The sequence below is a fragment of the Mastigoproctus giganteus genome, chromosome 11 (genome assembly GCF_048544385.1).
Source record: "Mastigoproctus giganteus isolate SK-2022 chromosome 11, ASM4854438v1, whole genome shotgun sequence".
NCBI lineage: Eukaryota > Metazoa > Arthropoda > Arachnida > Uropygi > Thelyphonidae > Mastigoproctus > Mastigoproctus giganteus.
In genome coordinates, this window is record NC_143585.1 from 177,430,544 (window position 1) to 177,450,969 (window position 20,426).

Sequence of the window (20,426 nt, forward strand, 5' to 3'; positions counted from 1 at the left end):
ATTTTCTCTCCTTTGCTTTTCTGTTTGTTTGTTTGTTTGTTTGTTTGGTTGGGGATTTTTTTGGCGCATGGGCATCTATGGCCATAGTGCGCCATACATAGGTTAGTATTTCTGCTATTTCGTTATAGATCGAGGGTCAGGAGACTGATTTTTGACTAGCTAAAGGAGGTGGTATATATTGATCGCTTTGAGAAAAGTAAAAATCTTTGAGACATTTGTTTTATTGCCCAAAAGTGAAACAAGTGTTAGTGGGTCTTCAGTTGTGGCTGGAGTGAAGATATTCTGGCGTTCTATTGCAAATTTTGCGCATTCCACAAGGATATGTTTCACTGAAAGTACTGTTTTACAGTGATCACACTGGGGGTGATTCTCCCCTCTTAAAAGATAACCATGAGTAATATTAGTGTGACCTATTCGGAGACGAGCTAGTATTACCTCCTGTTGTCGAATTGCACTGAGGCTTGAAGGCCATTGCTCAAGTTTTGGCTTGATACTTCGAAGCTTATTTTCAAGTTGATTTTGCCATGTTGATTGCCACTGGTACATGCATTTTTCCTGTATTATTTGTCTATAATCGTGATGTGGAACTCTCCACTGTACATCAGGTGGTAAGTCGGCCGTTTTTGCGGCACTGTCCGCTAATTCATTTTCTGGAATTCCCATATGTCCTGGGACCCAACAGAAGTGTATGGTTTTTCCAAGTTCAGATAAGGTATATAAAGAGTTTGTTATTTCTTTAACGACAGGGTGGGTGATGTTCATGGTGTTTTCCAGGGCTTGAAGTGCACTTAGAGAATCAGAGAATATTATGCTGCTTTCAATATTGGAGGACTCGATATGCTTCAGTGCAACCTGAATTGCCATTAGTTCAGCAGAAAAGATACTGAACTCATGTGGCAGTTTGTAGGCTAATGTTATGTTCGGGAAAACTGCGGCGATTCCAACGTGGGTGTCATTCTTTGACCCATCTGTATGAACTACAATGAAGTTTGGAAACTGCTCCACCACTGCATGGTACAATTGCAAAAAATTTTCTTTATTTAGTGCAGATTTATCCCATTTATGAAGGTATTTATCACATAAAGGTGGAGTAATTCTCCACGGTGGAAGGAGTAGTGGAGGGGTACTTGTGATATTATCAAAACTCAGATTAAGTTCTTCTAGAAGATGTCTTATTCTTATACCTAACGGTCTGTTAGCAGTAAGGCGGTTATGGTATAACCTGCTGTGTTGGGGAGTGAAAAGTAATTCCCAATTTGGGTGTTCGGGCATAGATCTAATTTTATATGCATAGCGTAATATAAGTTGTTGCCTTCTGATAGAGAGAGGGGGTTCGTGAGCTTCGGCATATAGACTATGTGTTGGTGACGTACGATATGCTCCTAGAGCAATGCGTATTGCACTATGATGGAGAGGATCAAGCCAGCGAAGGACACTAGGCCTTGCTGAGCTATATACTGGGGCCCCGTAATCAAGTTTTGATCTTATTAAAGATCTGTATAGCCGTAATAAGGTAAGGCGATCAGCTCCCCACTTTGTTGCTGAGAGAACCCGGATGATATTTAATTTTTGTTGGCAGGATGTTCTTAGTCTTTTAATATGTTCCAGGAAGGTAAGTTTATGATCTAAGGTGATTCCTAAGAATCGTATGCTGGGTTGAACTGCTATTGGTTTTCCGTTCAGTTGTAGTTCCGGGTGTAGGTGCAATTTACGTTGTCGGCAAAAATGGATACACAACGTTTTTTGAGAACAAAGCTGAAAACCATTGGTTTGTGCCCATGTACTGATCTTATTTATTGCCCCTTGTAATTGTCTCTCGATCGTATTCATGTTTTTCGCATGGCAAGAAATACTAAGGTCATCTACGAACAGTGCCTTATCAATAGTGTTCGGAAGTTGTTCAGCAATGGTGTTTATCACAATTATAAAGAGTGTAGCGCTGAGTACAGAGCCCTGGGGAACTCCTTCTTCCTGAAAAAATAGTTTGGACAGCGAAGTTTTAAATCGAACCTGGAAAGTTCTCTTGTCTAGGAAGTTGCGTATGAAAATCGGGAGATGGCCCCGAAGTCCATGGCGATGTAGCTCACGGAGTATTCCATACTTCCACGTGGAATCATAGGCCTTGCTGATGTCAAAGCAAACCAATACATGGTGTTCCGATCTAAGGAATGCATTCCGAATGGAATTCTCTAGTTTTACTAGTATATCTAGTGTTGATCTGTTCTGTCGAATGCCGAATTGTGCAGAATTTAAGAGATTGAAATTTTCCAGGTACCATATCAGTCGACGGTTCACCATCTTTTCCAGAATTTTGCAAAGGCAACTGGTCAAAGCAATGGGTCTATAGCTAGTAGGGTTTGTCGGGTCTTTTCCAGGTTTAAGGAATGCAAGGACTGTAGCGTGGTGCCATTGCTCAGGGAATGTGTCTTGCCGGTAGAGCCTATTGAACAGATCAAGAAGTGACTGCAGTGATTCAGCACTTAGTTCCTGTATCATTGAATAATGGATATTATCTGGTCCTACAGCGCTACGCCTAGATGTTGACAAGGCTCTATGTAGTTCGTGGATAGTGAATGGTAAGTTATATTGTTCTTCTGCTTTTGAAGAAAAGTTTAACTTTTGTTTTTCTGAATTTGCTTTGAATCTTCTGAAGGCTGGTATGTAACTTTCTGTTGCTGATGTTTTGGCAAAAGTTTCTCCTAGTATATTGGCAATTTGGGCGGGGTCAGAAATGTTCTGCCCTCTCCATTCCATGATAGGCTGAGGTGTCGTTTGATATTTACCACTCATTTTCCTGATTGTTTTCCAAATTTTGTGTGTGGGAGTTGCTTGATTGATGGTTGAAGTGAAGCGAATCCAAGCGGCCTTTTTATTACTGCGTCTAACATACCTGGCTCTTGCTCTAACGCGTTTAAACTGAATGAGATTAGCTGTGGTTGGATAGCGCCTAAAAGTATTCCAAGCTTTATTTTGATCTCTTTTTGCTGCACGGCATTCGTCATTCCACCATATTTTTGGGTGTACAGGTAATTTTGAGGAGGATTTTGGTATAGCTTGTCCTGCTGCGTGTAGTATAGTTTTTGTGACATACTCAACCGCTTCCTTGGTTGGGGATTTTTGTATAATTTCAGGGTCCACTTTAGCTAATTTTTTATACATCTCCCAGTCTGCTTTATCAATTAGCCACCGAGGAATTCTAGTAAGTTGATAAGAGGGTTTATTTACTAATTCAATTGTAATGGGAAAGTGATCACTATGCAGTGGATCATTGTTTGCCGTCCACTTTAGAGTAGGATACAAAGTTGCAGAACAGATAGACAGGTCTATTGCAGTATATGTTCCAGAAGGAAGGTGAACGTAAGTAGGTGAGCCGTCATTTAGAAGGAGAAGGTTGTTATCATCTAAACATTTTTCAATTAGTTTTCCTCTTTGGTCAATATTGTTGTTACCCCATAGTGTGTGATGACCATTTAAGTCTCCCAGAATGAGGAAAGGTTTGGTTTGTTTGTTTGTTTTGGTTTTATTGGCGCATTAGCTACTAAGGCTATAATGCGCCAAGACCATGTCATTTATAAAATAATTTAAACTTTCAGTGACCTAATTAGTTAGGTCACTATGTCAAGAAGTATAAGAAAAATGTAAATTTTATAAACGAGTAAAAATATTTATTGACTTTAAAAATCTAAAAATAGCAGACACATTGTCATTGTCGGATAAAATCTGACTGAGTGTATATGGCTCAGTCAGATCATTAAAAGCGGTAAGACGGATACTGCTAAAAACTGGACATTCGATTAAAATGTGTCTAATTGATAAAACTGTGCCACAAGACTCACACATAGGAGGGTCATCAGCCCTCAGCAAAAATGAATGAGTTAAATGACTGTGTCCTATGCGGGTCCGGGCAAGAACAACTTCCTCCTTACGATTCCTGCGCAGACTAGACTGCCACGGTTCAATTACAGGCTTTATACGATATAGTTTATTTCCAGTCTGTCTATTCCACAAGTCCTGCCATTGGGAGTGTATTTTCTCGAGTATTCTTTGCCTGTAGTCTGTATAGGGGACTGACAGGCAGCGATTATTTCTGGGAATTGTTGATTTGGCTGCGGTGTCAGCCAAATCATTTCCCTTAATCCCAATGTGGCTAGGAATCCAGCAGAAGCGGATATCATATTCACGTTCACGGAGGAAGTGAATCTTCTGCTGAATGCTAGACAGAACTGGATGAGAATTAAATCTCACGGTTATTAAAGCCTGTAACACACTAAGAGAATCAGAATATAAAATGAACCGTTGGTTTTGGCATTTACTGATGTGATCCAAAGCTAACTCAATAGCGTGCAGCTCTGCAGTAAATATACTGCATTCAGAGGGAATCTGCTCCGATGTAGTGGTGTCCCTAAAGACAGCAGCAGATCCCACATATGATTCTGACTTCGAACCGTCTGTGTAAACTGGCGCGAAGTCAGAATGTTCAGCTCGGTGTGCTGAATAAAGCTGCAGGTAGACCGATGATGGAGTGTCCGACTTTCCCCAATTTTTAAGGGACAAGTCACATATTGGAATACGAGCATGCCAGGGTGGAAGGGGTTGCTTCGGTGTTTGGGCAACCTTGTCTACCTTGATATCAAGTTCTATGAGTAGCTCTTGGAGACGAATTCCAAAAGGACGATTAGCAGTCTTACGGGTATTGTACAAATTTTCCCATCGTGGCTCAAAAACGGATAGCCACGTAGGATGGTCTGGCAGGGATTTCAGTTTAAAAGCGTAGTTTAGACACAACTGCTTACGTCGAAGCGATAACGGTGGTTCGTTTGCTTCGACGTATAAACTCTGGACAGGAGATGTTCTATATGCTCCAGTAGCGATACGAAGAGCCTGGTGATGGACAGGATCCAGCCATCGAAGGGCACTGTCTCTGGCTGAAGAATATACCTGGGACCCATAATCAAGTTTGGATCGCACAAGTGCACGGTAAAGCCGAAGAAGCGTGCATCGGTCCGCTCCCCAAGATGTAGAGGAGAGCGAGCGGAGAATATTAAGCCCGCGTGTGCACTTTGTGCGAAGTTGACGGATGTGGTGCAGAAAGGTCAACTTTTTATCAAATACGAGTCCCAAGAATTTTGTGTCCGCTGCTACTGGAATAGCATTTTGTCCGAGCATTAATTCAGGTTCAGGATGAAGATTACGCTTACGACAAAAATGTACGCAAACGGTCTTCTCCGGCGAGAACCTGAAGCCATTTGCAAGTGCCCAGGAGTTGAGGCGGTCAATGGCTTTCTGCAGTTGTCTTTCAATAACCCTCATGTTGCATGACTGACAAAAAATGCTAAAGTCATCAACATAGAGGGCACTGTTTACAGTTGGAGGAAGTTGTTCTGTGATGGAATTTATTTTGATGGCGAAAAGCGTGACACTTAATACTGATCCTTGTGGTACTCCCTCCTCTTGGCTAAAGGAGCGAGAGAGTGAGGATCCCACACGAACTTGGAAAGATCGATTGGCTAAAAAGTTTTGAATAAACACGGGGAGATGCCCTCTAAGGCCTAGGCTGTGCAGATCTTTTAAGATGCCAAATCTCCAAGTTGTGTCATACGCTTTCTCCATGTCAAAGAACACCGACACCAAGTGTTCACGTTTTAGGAAAGCATCCCGGATGGATGTTTCCAGTCTAATAAGATGGTCCAAAGTGGACCGGTTCCTTCGGAAGCCGCACTGGATGTTGGAGAGAAGGTCATTGGTTTCTAAATACCAGATTAAACGAGAATTCACCATTCTCTCCAGGATTTTGCACAAACAGCTAGTCAGAGCAATGGGACGATAATTTCTAGTGACTTTTGGATCCTTTCCTGGCTTAGCGAAGGCAAGAACGGTTGCCTTGCACCAGGGATCCGGAAACTGCCCTTCGGTAAAGATTCTGTTATACAGAAAGAGCAGATAATCCATAGATTTTGGTGAAAGATGTTTAATCATATCATAATGGATGCCATCTGGTCCAACAGCACTTGCTTTGGAAAGAGTGAGGGCTCTTTTCAGTTCATGAATAGTGAATTCCCTGTTGTAGGGACAGTCGCTCTTACAATTAAAATTAAGTGCCTGTTTTTCTATTTTTTGTTTCAGGACCAGGAACTCTGGGGAATAAGAAGATGTTGCACAGATTTTAGAGAATGTTTCCCCAAGAGAGTTGGCTATTGCAGTTGGATCTGCAATAGCGCATCCATTATAATCTAGGATTGAAGTAGGGTGGGATGTATGTTTTCCCTTCATTTTCCGGATTTTATCCCAGACTACCTTAGAGTTGGTAGACTGGGTAATAGATGATGTAAAACGGATCCACGATTCCCTTTGACTCTGACGGCGGATGTAGCGTGCTTTGGCTCGTGCACGTTTAAACACTATAAGGTTGTTCGTGGTGGGATATCGACGGAATATCCCCCACGCTTTGTTTTGAGCCTTTTTTGCTGCTGTGCATTGGGAATTCCACCAAGGTTTGGGAAATGGTGGAAACCGGGTAGATGTTTTTGGAACAGTATTCGCAGCTGCTTGGACGATAATTTCTGTGATGTACGTTACTGCATCATTGATCGGCTCCTGACTGACCGTACTGAGTTCAAAATTTGCCTGATGTTGGAAGGCAGTCCAGTCAGCCTGATCAATCTTCCACCGTGGTAACCTGAAGGGAAGACATGGTCTCCCGCTGTGTAACAAGGTTATCACAGGGAAGTGATCACTTCCAAATGGATTCTCCTCCACTTCCCAAGTGAGTGAAGGGAGTAGAGAAGGGGAGCAGATAGAGAGATCAATGGCAGAAAAGGTACGGGTAGGCATGTGGAAGAAGGTGTTTGTTCCAGTATTTAGAAAGGAAAGGTCATTGTCATTGAGCATACGCTCTATGACCCGTCCCCTTCCATTGATGTTTGCACTACCCCACAGGGTGTTATGTCCGTTAAAATCCCCGAGAAGTAAGAAAGGGGGAGGCAACTGCGATACAAGATCATCAAGGTCTTCCTGGGAGACGTCAGTCCCAGGTGGCAAATAAATAGAGCACACAGTTAATAAAAATCCCACTGTCAGGCGAATTGCAACAGCCTCAATGCTGGTTGTAATTAGCAAGGGCTGAACTGGGGTCTGATTACCCACAAGGATAGCCACTCCTCCATGAGCAGGACCATCCGCAATTCTATCCTTACGAAAGATTGTGATGTTATGCAATGTGGGATCATCATTTGCCTTTAGATAAGTCTCCTGCAAGCAAAAGCAAACTGGCTCGTGCTTTTGCAGGAGGGCCTTGATGTCATCAGTATTTCGCCGGAATCCACGACAATTCCATTGTAGGAATTTAGCCATTACTTTGGCTTGGTGGGTCCATCAAGCGGCTTCCGAGGTGCTGAGGGCTTACTTTTGTCAGTCTTGGATTTATCTTTTTTGGGGAAGAATGGACGCTGTCCCGTGTCCATTTCTTCCTCCGCAAAGAGTTCCAAGACAGATTCATCCTGTACCTCCTTGTTCTCTACATCCATTGTTTCTGTTCTTACTGCAGGCTCTTTACCACTTGGTTTTGGTAGTGGTGGAGCACTAGGAGGTACGGATATAGGAGTGGCAACTGACTGTGTTTTTTTGGTGGGCTTTTGAGAACTCAATAAATAGCGTGCAATCGGGGTGAATGACTCTTTTGGTGGAATAGTCATCTCAGTTTGTGTCCCGATAGTGCACTTAGCAGAAACCTTCTGGGCGTATGAAGGTTTCCCGCTATTTACTGGTTGGATACGTTTTCTGGCCTCTGGGTAGGAGATATTCAGCTCTGTCTTCAGTTTTTGTATTTCTTTTTCATCCTTCCACCGCTGGCATGCTCTGGAGTAGGCAGGATGATCTTGTTGACAATTTACACAGATCGGTTTAGAAGCTGAACATTCCTTGCTCTCGTGGTCTTTCGCACCACATCGAGCACAGGCAGGGTTACCACGACAAGATGTTTGTGAGTGGCCGTATTTTTGGCATCTAAAGCACCGCAGTGGGTTTGGGATATAAATCCTCACTGGGCAGTTTAGATAGCCTGCCTTGATGGAACTTGGAGGCCGTGGGGTGTTAAACGTTAGGATGAGAACTCGGGTAGGGACGAGGTTCCCATCCTTTCTCATTGATATCCTTTTAACAGCTGTCACTCCTTGGTCTTTTAATTCAGAGCAGATCTCTTCTTCAGAAACATGAAGAAGGTCCCACTCTGAAATGACGCCTCTTGAAGAGTTCAAAGTTTTGTGGGGGGTTACAATGATAGGTATTCCCCCTATTGATGTGGCGTTCAGGATTTTTTCCGCCTGTTTAATATTTGTAGCTTCGACCAAAAGGTCGCCAGAACGCAGTCGTTTAACAGATTTGGGTGAACCAGCCAACCCTTCTAATCCTTTCTGGATGAAGAAGGGTGACATCTTTCCAATGGACTGCTCTCCGGTGGAATGGAGAATGAGGAAAAGCGGTGTCACTGATGGTGGTGGTTTATCCTCAGTTCTGGCTCGTTTTGCAGAGGTGTTATCTGCGTCATCATCGCGATTAGGTAGGGGCCTTGTTGGGGCCCCAGAAGAAGGATTTAAATTACTCATGAGAGTAAAGAAAAAATGTCTGATGCCTAAGTACCTCACCCACCACGGAGCCCTACGAGGGGGCGCCCACTCGTGAACTAGCAGGTACTGCGTACACGAATGGGACGCCGAGTTCGCTTAGAACACCATACCCACGTTACCAATAAGTCTTTATCCCGTCCCAGGACCATAGGGAGGGAGACTTATTGGAACGCAGTTGACCCTAGCAGTATAATACCACCCGCCGATTGATCCCAGTCGAGCCGGTCCGGGACCACCCGTCTCGTCGAAGCAGGGGCCAAAGTGGTGTATTAAGGCTGGGCCCCTCAACCACCAGGATCCCCCTTTCCGCTTCCACGGGTCGCGGCGCACGGCTGCACACGCCGGATTCCAACGATGTAACCCTGGAACCAAGGTATGGGCGTTAGATCCCAGTGATGCTAGTCTGGAAGTCCAGCAGCGTCACTGGGAGGTCCCCTCACCACGTACAGGTGCCCACGTCGAGGGGATGAGGAAAGGTGTGGGGAGTTGAGCTATGAGGTTGTTTAGATCATTTTGTTGGATGGGATAGCTTGGTGGAATATATAAGGAGCAGATTGTAATATGGATGTCAGCAGCTACACGGACCGCTATTGCCTCGAGAGGAGAGTTTAGTAAGACCTGTTTGACAGGAACAAATGGGTTTGTTATAACAGCTACTCCACCATGTGCAGTATTTTGATCAGTTCTATCTTTTCTAAAGATATTGTAATAAGACAGTTTTGGTGTGTCTTGAGGTTTGAAATATGTCTCTTGGAGGCAGAGACATATTGGTGTGTATTTAGAGATAAGGTCGTATAGGTCATTAATATTGGCACGGAAACCACGACAATTCCATTGAATTATTGTGTTCATTGTTTATCTCTAGTTAGACTTTCCGAGCGTTTTCTTGGTGCTGAGGTTCTCTGTTTTTCACTCTTGTTTTTGTCTTTCTTTCGAAAGTAGGGCCTTTCTGTTTCCATGTCTTCTTCTACAAAAATGTGTAGGACCGGGTCATCTGGGGGTATTTCCTTAGTATCCATTTCCTGTTGGTGAGTAGTTACGATTTGTTTTTCTTTGTGCCCTTCATCCGGGGAGTGGTGATTTTCGATTGGTACAGAAATAGGCGTGTTGACTGCCTGAGTTTCAGTTGTATTGAACAGTGTTTTTACATAGTTCGAGAAAGACTCTTTTGGGGGTACTGTTAGATCAGTTTGCGATGCGGTTGATTGGAATTTTTTGGTGATATGAGCATACGTAGATCTATTTGCAAGGTTTGGTGGTGAGATATTTCGCTTAGCTTCTTGATAGGACACGTTATGATTGGTTTTATAAATCTGAATAAGTTTCTCAGTTTTCCAGCGTTCACATGTTCTAGCGTAAGCGGGATGATCTTTTTTGCAGTTTGGGCATATCGGTTGGGGTGCAGTACAGGCTTCGCAGTTGTGATCAACTGACCCGCACTTTGCACAAGCAGGAGTTCCCCGGCAAGCTGTCTGGGAATGTCCGTACTTCTGGCATCGGAAACACCGTAGGGGATTTGGAATATAAGGTCTGACATTACAGACGAGATATCCAGCCTTAATGGATGCTGGGCGATGTGGTGTATTAAAGGTCAAAATGAGATTACGTGTAGGAGTCAGAACTCCTTCTTTTCTGGTGGAAATTCTCTTGACCTGTATAACGCCTTCTTCTTTAAGTTCTTCAAGCATCTCCTCTTCGGATACATCTATTAAATCCCAATCAGAAATCACTCCTTTAGAGGTGTTCAGTGATCTGTGGGGTGTCACAGTAACTGGTATTCCAGCAAAGAGATTAATATTCAAGAGTCGCTCTGAGTGTTTACTATTAGAGGTCTCGATCAGAATATCTCCTGACCTAAGTCTTTTTACAGACTTAGGAGTTCCAGCTCTGCTTTCTAATTCCTTCTGTACCCTAAATGGCGAGATTTTGCCAATTGCATTTTCACCAGTTGAGTGCATGATCAGGAAAGCTGGAGTAGGATAGATGTCAGAGTCAGTTTTCTGCCGTTTTGAAGTTCCTGCAATAGAACTGTCTTTCTTTTTTGTTGACTGGGGTGCATCTGGCAGCCCAGATAAGTCAGAGTTTGATTTACTCATGACGTGCTCTTTTTGGCCCCGGGAGATTACCTTTTTCTCCCAGGTTACCAGCCCCGCCACGTGGAGGCAAGAGCGGTGCCGCCTAGTGACCCAAGCGAAGTGAAGGTTAGTATTAACGAAAAATAAAAAAGGGGGTTAAAGAAAGGTACTTTCCTTTCTGGGTTATATAATATAAGAGATCTATTCAATTATAATGCTCAAGAGTTAACGGACTTGCGAAACTCAGGAGAAACGTATATACAGTAAAGCGTATCAGATAATCACTATGAAAAGGCGCTGTGGTCACTAATATCGCTTGGCACTCGGGGCCTTTGCTTTTCTACATATGTCTATTTATACATTAATCAAAATCCAAAACTATCATCTGACTTATCTCTATATTTATGTATATTTATTTATACCTTTGTACAGCCTTCCCTTAACATCTTTCTAAATTTCTACTAATCTGATATTAGAGTTCCTACAGTCTTTCATAGGTAAGTGAGAATACTATAGGCTAGTCACTTACTTATTTTACGAATCGGACTTCCCCGTTTTGGGTCCTTCAGCTCCTTGTCTGGGAATGGCATCATTGTGTCTTTTAGGAAATTTATGGGCTCGTCTTCGATACTGCTTCTTAACTTTCGGTTCAGCTATTCTGGCGGACTGGGAATTACAGCTTTATCTTCTCATCTCACTTATCTGCGCCTTGCCTTTATCACTGCCTTCAGATGATGAACTAGGGTTATTTCTCTCCATACACTTCAGTCGTTTGCATAGTGGCCGCTTTCACTACGTTCCGATTACGGATTAGGCTTATCTTCTTACCAAGGCTCCTACTTTCAGCTTCACAAGGCTGCTTCTTTCGGTTTACCAAGGTTCCTCCTTACACTTATTTGCACACTGGCACTGGCCATTTTCATGCCTTCCGATTACGCACTACTCGACTGTTCTCTTCTATTATTAAACTCCACTAACTTTTCTTTAACTTACTGACTGCACTAAACTTATCTAACCCTTCACTACTCCATCTTAACTTGTCAGATCTTTCCTAACTGGCTGACAGGACAGGACAGGACAAGACTTATCTAACCCACACAACTTATTACTCAATTTTCCCACTAACACTGTCAAAACCCAACTCAGTCTTTCCTACCTCATCTCCACAAACCGCCAACAAAAGCCCAACTCTGTGTTCTTTTTAACCCATTTTCACAAAACACTAACAAAAACTCGACTATGTCACTTTCCTAACTCATTTTCACAAAAACACCAACGAAACTCAACTGTGTCTCCTCTTAACCCATTTTCACCAAACACTCACAAATTCTCAACTGTCTGTGTTTCTTCCCTGTCTCTCCCCGTTCACTCACTTTTGTCATCTCAATTCGGCAACGCCCCTCATAATTCCTGCACGCCTTTTTTTTCTGAGTTTACCCAATATTCTCATTTTGTTCAACTTTCATTATTTCCTATTCGTCCTTTAAAATTTCTCAAGCTGTATCTACAGAGCTCATTTTAATAAATTTCCAAATTTTTCCCAGGCAATCCGTTGCTTTGAAGTTCGCCGTCACCTTCGCCACCCCTCGTTAAACTTAGCAGATTATCTTTACATTGCTCTAACAACCTTGCCCTCGCCGACAGTCAGACGCAAATACCTGGCCGATATTTTAGGTGTCACCGGACAAAGGGATGTCCCACGATGTTCAGTCTACAGCCCCTTGTTGTTTCCGAGCCATAGATATTCGCACCTTGCTCGCCAGTAGTTATTCGCACCTGTCGCTGTCACCATTCCCGTTGTAGTTGTTGTTTGTTCTTGCCACGGTGGGAACTGAAATGTCTGAAGTATCTCTAATTGCTAATAGTTTACCGCTCCCTTCTCTAATTCAACCTTGTCTAATTTATAATCCTTGTGAGTGACCCAGAATAATATTTGTGACTGGAAATGTTTACTGTCCTATTTTGCTATTTCCTAATTTTCATTTTAAATAAATCTCACTCATTTTTTTCTAAAATATTAACATGTAAGATTTTACATCTTACAAGTTGCAACGTTGTGGGACAAACCATTTGTGTGCACAGCTGGAGTGTACCTAATAAAGTGGCAGCACAGTGTAGATGAGAAATTCTTGTAACGTCAGAAAAGGCCGAGATCAGAAATGGATAAAACTCCAATTTTCTTCAGAAATTTTTAAATTTCAGAAACATTTGTCACCGATAAGATTCTCTATAGATTTATTGGTTTCCGAAGGTTAACCCACAATAGCAAGGTTGAATTTCTTTCTTGTTTATAGTATGGGCATTCAATGAAAATGTGTTTAACAGTGAGATTTATATAACAATGTGGACACTGTGGTGGATCATCTCCTGTGAGCAAATGAAGGTGGGACAGATGGGCATGACCTATTCTTGCTGTTGAAAGGACTATTTCTTCTCGTCTTGGTGTACGAACACTGCAACGCCAAATTCCGGATCCTGTTTAAACTGCCACGGTTTATTATTAGTTTGAGATATAGAATGGCGATAACGTACTCAGAGGCTGGTCTGAGAGAGAGTGCAGAATGAGGAATTTCTTCTCGAGGGTTTCATTTCAACATTTTGGGTTGAGAGGTTATTTTTGGTGTCATTTGCAGGTAGTTTTGAACTCGATGGCTCTAAAGGTGGGTACATATTGTTATCCATCTTTGCTTCTTTCAGCTCTGGGAGAGTGGGTTTCTTTTCCCACGTTACCGGCCCCGTCACAGGGAGACGGTAGCAGTGCCGCTAGAGTGACAAAGCGATATATAAGTTAGTAAATTAATTTCAAGAGAAAAAAAAACAAAAAAAAAACGTGTATTCGTTTCTGAAACTTGCTTACAGTTCGTAAGACGAAATTGTCTATCAGTTAATAGGAAAGTAAAAGAACTTTTAAAACTGAAACTATCTTTTTGAAAACGCTCTAGAAATCCTCAAATAACTATAACTCTTGCCACCCGGGGCCGGTTAGTAAAGAATGTGAGACATGTAATAAGATCGAAAGGTGAATTTCGTTTCTCTCTTCTTACTCGCGACTTTCCGAGTGCAGAATTAGTTTATAAATGAACTGTTGAGAGAGAACGATAGAAATTAAAAAGAACTTTTGTCTCTGAGAAAGATCGCTAGACAATTCGCAGTGGAAACGGTCGAAGTATTGAATTAATTCTCTCGGCACTCGGGGCCGACTATTTCGGAACCGCTGCTTAAAACGTGAGTTCATAAGAGCACGCGCATTAGTAGACGGAGCTAATATTTAATAGTTTGTCTTTCAATCTGTATACTCATAAAACATTAGTAAATCAAGTATTTATTTACTGGATAAAGTGTATTTTTGTTTAAAAAAAGTACTGAGGAAAAAAGTTATAATTTTTTCTCTGTTATAACGCACTTTGCTTATAGCGCGGGTATTAAAGTTGTCGCTCGACACTCGCGTTATATCGAGTTTACGCTGCATTAGTACAAATTACGTTGTTTATAAAAAGAAGTTAAAAAGATTTATTTACGCTATACAGAGATGGTACAGACTCGGTACAAATATCTGTTTCACTCTGCAAGGTTTGAAAGTTTGCAATTTAAATTCTTACTTGATTTGAATCGCTGATCGGAACACAAGTGCTCCACGAGCTGCTGGTGGCCACCCATCGTCATCTTCAGTTGCGCCCTCTCCCCCTCGCCAAGGCACTTCCTAGAGTGCGAGTTGAGGCAACTCACTGCGGACCCGGCTTTCCTATTGGGCAGAACGAGATAACAAAACTTAACGTCGAACTCTCTCTCAAAACACAAAACGTTTTCAAGTAATTACTTTTGCTTAAAACAATATATTTGAAGTTTTTCTAATAAAATGCGTCGAAGGAGGAATTTTGACAAGATTTAATGACGAGTATCGAAATGTTTTCCTTCCGCGGGTTGCCGATTGATTGATTGATTGATTCAGCTGCTTCTCAATTTGACAAGATCGAAGCGGGTTTTGTATATTCTTTTCAATTTCATCGCATTTCGAATTCCACATTTGCAGAAGAATTACTAAACTTGCAGTCAAGCAGAAAATAATGCTCTCGCAAAAATGCATTTATAAAAAGGAAAAAAATATAAATCTAAAAATTGTCACGTTTTTCGTATTTACGAGAAATTGAGAATGCCGAGAAAGGAGTGCACGATCGAAGTATTTGTAAGGACGCTGTGAATATAATTTGCAAATAACGGATTTTTAATAATGAGTAAATTAACCGCCAACGTTTTCTTTCTGTCTGCACGTGACTGGAATAAAATAATTACGTACAAATTTCTCACCAACTCCTTCGCGCACACTGAAAAATGCGATATTATTAAGAATAACTGGCAATATTTCGCAACGAGTGTATTTTTCCCTATAATTCTTTGAAAAGCCCATCGAACTGGGTGCGGCAATATCAGCAATATCCGCTCCGCGTCATAATTTCTCTTCCGTTACTGAGATTGGAACACTCTGTGGCAACAGTGTGTTCCATCTGCAGGACTAAAGAGTGCAATTTTTGTTAAATCCTTCCCATTACCACATTTCCATAGTTTACGACTAAATCAAAGCAGTAACACGTCGACAAATTCCAATCGATCAATGTGAACAGCATTTGGTATAAATTAGCCTTTCCCAAGTTTAATACAGAAAGACAGATTGTGAGAACACGATGCTTTAATGCCGAACGATTTCTTTCAAGAACGTACCATTTGAAACTAAGCATTTTTTACCATCTGCGAGTATTTATCCCATGGAAACGTTACGTAAGAAAACTTCTCGTTCATCGGGCTTCGCGAATCGTTGTAATTCTATCTGCCTTTGCACGGGGCTTTTCCGTTAAAATATACCGGAAGTGGGAAATATTAGAGGAGGAAGTGACAGAAAAATGTTTGAGGGTCCCTCATTTTTTTTTTTTTTTTTTACTTTTATAATTACGGGTCAACTTCATCGATCGGAACAAGCACGAATGGCAGATACAAAATCACAACAAAAATCATTCAATTTGGTCAGACAATTAACAAAAAGACATCGTGTAAGAGATGTATCTTACAGATCCTTTCTCGGTTTAGGAAAGGCTAAGACTACAGCAGAGTGGCCCCAAGAAAGAAGATAGCTTTCTGAGAAAATCCTGTCGAAGCACGAGAGAATAATTATATCCGATCAGGTCCCGGCGCAACCTTTGATCTGTTTATGGAACTGCAGCTCAAAGATTGTAAGGGGTCGGTTGCGCAAAAGGCACCGTTCAAATGAAGTTCGGCTGATTTTACTTTTCTGCTGTTTTTCTTTAAAGGCTGCTGGCTCATGGGCCGATGTGGCTGAGATTTCGGCAAAGGTTTCTGACATTGATGCGTTCTTTATGCGAAAGGAGGCACCAGCGCTTGTACACCCGCATTCAGTGAAATACATGCACGGACGAAAGAGAGTGAGACACGGGGGCGGGGGAGAAAAACATTATCGCGATCACTCGCTGCAACGTCTGTTCCATTGGGATACTACAGAACGATCGCCTACTTACTGGTGCTGGCAGAGACACCAAATTTTCTTAAAATAGCGCAGGAAGTCAGATTAGAACTGCGAATAACCTACTGACACAAGTGTTCGCCCAGGACGAACAGCAAACAGGCTACCACTTGCTCGTGCCAGCTGTTCGTGTTCGGTTTACTGCAGCCAAAATAAAGCAATAAAGGGGGGACGGGGGAGCGAAATCTTCCCAACAAGCACCACTCCTAGCAGCACCAACTTGTTGGGAATGAAATAATGCGCGTAGCCGCGGTAAACAGTGTAATTCAGCGGGGAATTTCTTGAGTGAAATCTGCAGCGAAGGTCACTGCTCGTGCTTCGGTTTTAAACTTGCATTTGATAAATAAAAGCGCCTAAGATCGCCCCCCCCCCCTCCTCACATGACGTCCTGGCGTGCGGTGGCTGACTCGTGACTCCGCTCAAAGGAACTACTGTAAGTGTGGCGACGCCGTCCACTCTTATTTTCCGCGCTTATTGGCCCAGGTCAAACGCTGTCTGCAAGGGGTTTGCCGTTACTGCGCTTCATTTAAAGGGTCGGCCCCAACGGTTTCTCGACGTTAAACAGCTCCTTTGTCCTATTCCAGCGAGATGCAGCAATGGCCACGTGTGATTCGCAAGGGCTGTCCTTTGGCTGCTTTGAGTGGCGCCACTCGCTGAAGGCTGCAATAGCCGCGTGGTAAAACCGTGGGTGCAGTAGAGCGCTTCATTTTGCGTTTTTCGTCTTCAAAATCGCGTAAAAGTTAAACACGATGCTGTTTCTTCTTCTTCTTATTATTATTATTATTATTATCAGTTTATTCGAGAAACACCCCTGTACAGAAATTATCTAGGAGGGTGGCTCATACATACATCCAACTAAACTTATTTCAGTGTACCATAGAATAAAATATCAGAAAATAAATAAATGTAGAAGAAGAATTACTTACATACAGACATCATACATTCACAGAAAAATTACAAAACAATATACATACATAGGAAAATTATAAAATTACCAAACATTATACATACATGGAAAAATGACACGGTCATTTACACTATCAATTATTCCTCATTGTCATTCTCTGAACAAAAGGAATACCCTCAGTCCTAAAAGAGTCTTTTGGAAACACTATAAATCGTTCATTTAAGATTTTTATGAGTTCGAGGGCACTTGAAGTCTTTCTTCAATTACGTTCTTCATCATATCTGTAGTTTCGTATACAGATCCACTGCAATCAGCTTCCTCTAAGTTTTCTCAATCCAGTACCTGTCTGGGTCTACTTTGAGGGCTCTAAACTTGCATTTTCTCTCTCTCTCTCTCTCTCTCTCTCTCTCTCTCTCTCTCTCTGTAACTTGTTGGGCTCCTCTGACCGTGTGGTTGGCCGTAGTTTAAACAGAAATTTATATTTTTTTAACTTAAAATTTTGAGCGGCGGCGCGCCGGGTTTGGTCATGTATTTGCGCAACGTTCGAACAACTGGACCATCGTGTTTCATTGCGGTGTGTGTACTGTTTATTTATTCTTAAGTTAAATTCTCCAAACAACTCAAGTATCTAGGGGTCATCCTTGACCACAACCTATCCTTCAAAGACCACCTACAAAACATCCGAACCAAGATTAGGAAATATGCTGCCCTCGTTGCTAGGGTGGCTCGAAGGGACTGGGGCCTTGGCCGGCGTACGCTACATATCTTCTACAAAGCCATATTCATACCTATCATCACATATGCCTCTGGCGTATGGTATCACAAGGCTACTACCGCAGTCAACTGACGTATCATCAACTCAACCCAAAGGTCGATTCTATTATTTACTTCTCGTGCCTGCAGCACGGTGAGCACCCACGCTTTACAGGTCTTGACCGGAGTCCTCCCCCTTGATCTGGAGATTGTGGGCTTGTTTGTTTGTTTGTTTGGTTGGAGATTTTTTTGGCGCATGGGCGTCTATGGCCATAATGCGCCATACATAGGTTAGTATTTATGCTATTTCCTTATGGATCGAGAGTCAGGAAACTGATTTTTGACTAGCTAAATGAGGTGGTATATATTGATCACTTTGAGAAAGGTAAAAATCTTTGAGACATTGGTTTTATTGCCCAAAAGTGAAATAAGCGTTGGTGGGTCTTCAGTTGTGGCTGGAGTGAAGATATTCTGGCGTTCTCTTGCAAATTTTGTGCATTCCACAAGGATATGTTTCACTGAAAGCACTGTTTTACAGTGATCACACTGGGGGTGATTCTCTCCTCTTAAAAGATAACCATGAGTAATATTAGTGTGACCTATTCGGAGACGAGCTAGTATTACCTCCTGTTGTCGAATTGCACTGAGGCTTGAAGGCCATTGCTCAAGATTTGGCTTGATACTTTGAAGCTTATTTTCAAGTTGGTTTTGCCATGTTGATTGCCACCGGTACATGCATTTTTCCTGTATTATTCGTTTATAATCTTGATATGGAACTCTCCACTGTACATCAGGTGGTAAGTCGGCCGCTTTTGCGGCACTGTCCGCTAATTCATTTTCTGTAATTCCCATATGTCCAGGGACCCAACAGAAGTGTATGGTTTTTCCAAGCTCGGATAAGGTTTATAAAGAGTTTGTTATTTCTTTAACGACTGGGTGGGTGATGTTCATGGTGTTTTCCAGGGCTTGAAGTGCACTTAGAGAATCAGAGAATATTATACTGCTTTCAATATTAGAGGACTCGATATGCTTCAGTGCAACCTGAATTGCCATTAGTTCAGCAGAAAAGATACTGAACTCATATGGCAGTTTGTAGGCTAATGTTATGTTCGGGAAAACTGCGGCGATTCCAACGTGGGCGTCATTCTTTGACCCATCTGTGTGAACTACAATGAAGTTTGGAAACTGCTCCACCACTGCAACGTACAATTGTAAGAAATTTTCTTTATGTAGTGCAGATTTATCCCATTTATGAAGGTATTTATCACATAAAGGTGGAGTAATTTTCCACGGTGGAAGGAGTAGTGGAGGGGTATTTGCGATATTATCAAAACTCAGATTAAGTTCTTCTAGAAGTTGTCTTATTCTTATACCTAACGGTCTGTTAGCAGTAAGGCGGTTATGGTATAACCTGCTGTGTTGGGGAGTGAAAAGTAATTCCCAATTTGGGTGTTCAGGCATAGATCTAATTTTATATGCGTAGCGTAATATAAGTTGTTGCCTTCTGATAGAGAGAGGGGGTTCGTGAGCTTCGGCATATAGACTGTGTACAGGAGACGTGCGATATGCTCCTAGAGCAATGCGTATTGCACTGGGATGGAGAGGATCAAGCCAGCGAAGGACACTAGGCCTTGCTGAGCTATATACTGGGGCCCCATAATCAAGTTTTGATCTTATTAAAGATCTCTATAGCCGTAATAAGGTAAGGCGATCAGCTCCCCACTTCGTTGCTGAGAGAACCCGGATGATATTTAATTTTTGTTGGCAGGATGTTCTTAGTCTTTTAATATGTTCCAGGAAGGTAAGTTTATGATCTAAGGTGATTCCTAAGAATCGTATGCTGGGTTGAACTGCTATTGGTTTTCCGTTCAGTTGTAGTTCCGGGTGTAGGTGTAATTTACGTTGTCGGCAAAAATGGATACACAACGTTTTTTCAGAACAAAGCTGAAAACCATTGGTTTGTGCCCATGTACTGATCTTATTTATTGCCCCTTGTAATTGTCTCTCGATCGTATTCATGTTTTTCGCATGGCAAGAAATACTAAGGTCATCTACGAACAGTGCCTTATCGATAGTGTTCGGAAGTTGTTCAGCAATGGTGTTTATCGCAATTATAAAAAGTGTAGCACTGAGTACAGAGCCCTGGGGAACTCCTTCTTCTTGAAAAAATAGTTTGGACAGCGAAATTTAAAATCGAACCTGGAAAGTTCTCTTGTCTAGGAAGTTACGTATGAAAATCGGGAGATGGCCCCGAAGTCCATGGCGATGTAGTTGGTGGAGTATTCCATACTTCCACGTGGAATCATAGGCCTTTCTGATGTCAAAGCAAACCATTACATGGTGTTCCGATCTAAGGAATGCATTCCGAATGGAATTCTCTAGTTTTACTAGTATATCTAGTGTTGATCTGTTCTGTCGAATGCCGAATTGTGCAGAATGTAAGAGATTAAAATTTTCCAGGTACCATATCAGTCGACGGTTCACCATCTTTTCCAGAATTTTGCAAAGGCAACTGGTCAAGGCAATGGGTCTATAGCTAG

The 20,426-nt window shown here is 42.2% G+C and overlaps 1 protein-coding gene across 1 annotated transcript in view; it reads right to left on the reverse strand.

Annotated features, from left to right (window-relative positions):
* LOC150078589 (uncharacterized) overlaps window positions 1–20,426 on the reverse strand; it is a 316,484-nt gene that overhangs the window by 115,360 nt on the left and 180,698 nt on the right. Inside the window, exon 3 of the mRNA XM_090385338.1 lies at window positions 14,296–14,438. Within this exon, the coding sequence (XP_090241464.1) occupies window positions 14,296–14,438 (143 nt within the window). The remainder of the gene's footprint in view (window positions 1–14,295; window positions 14,439–20,426) is intronic.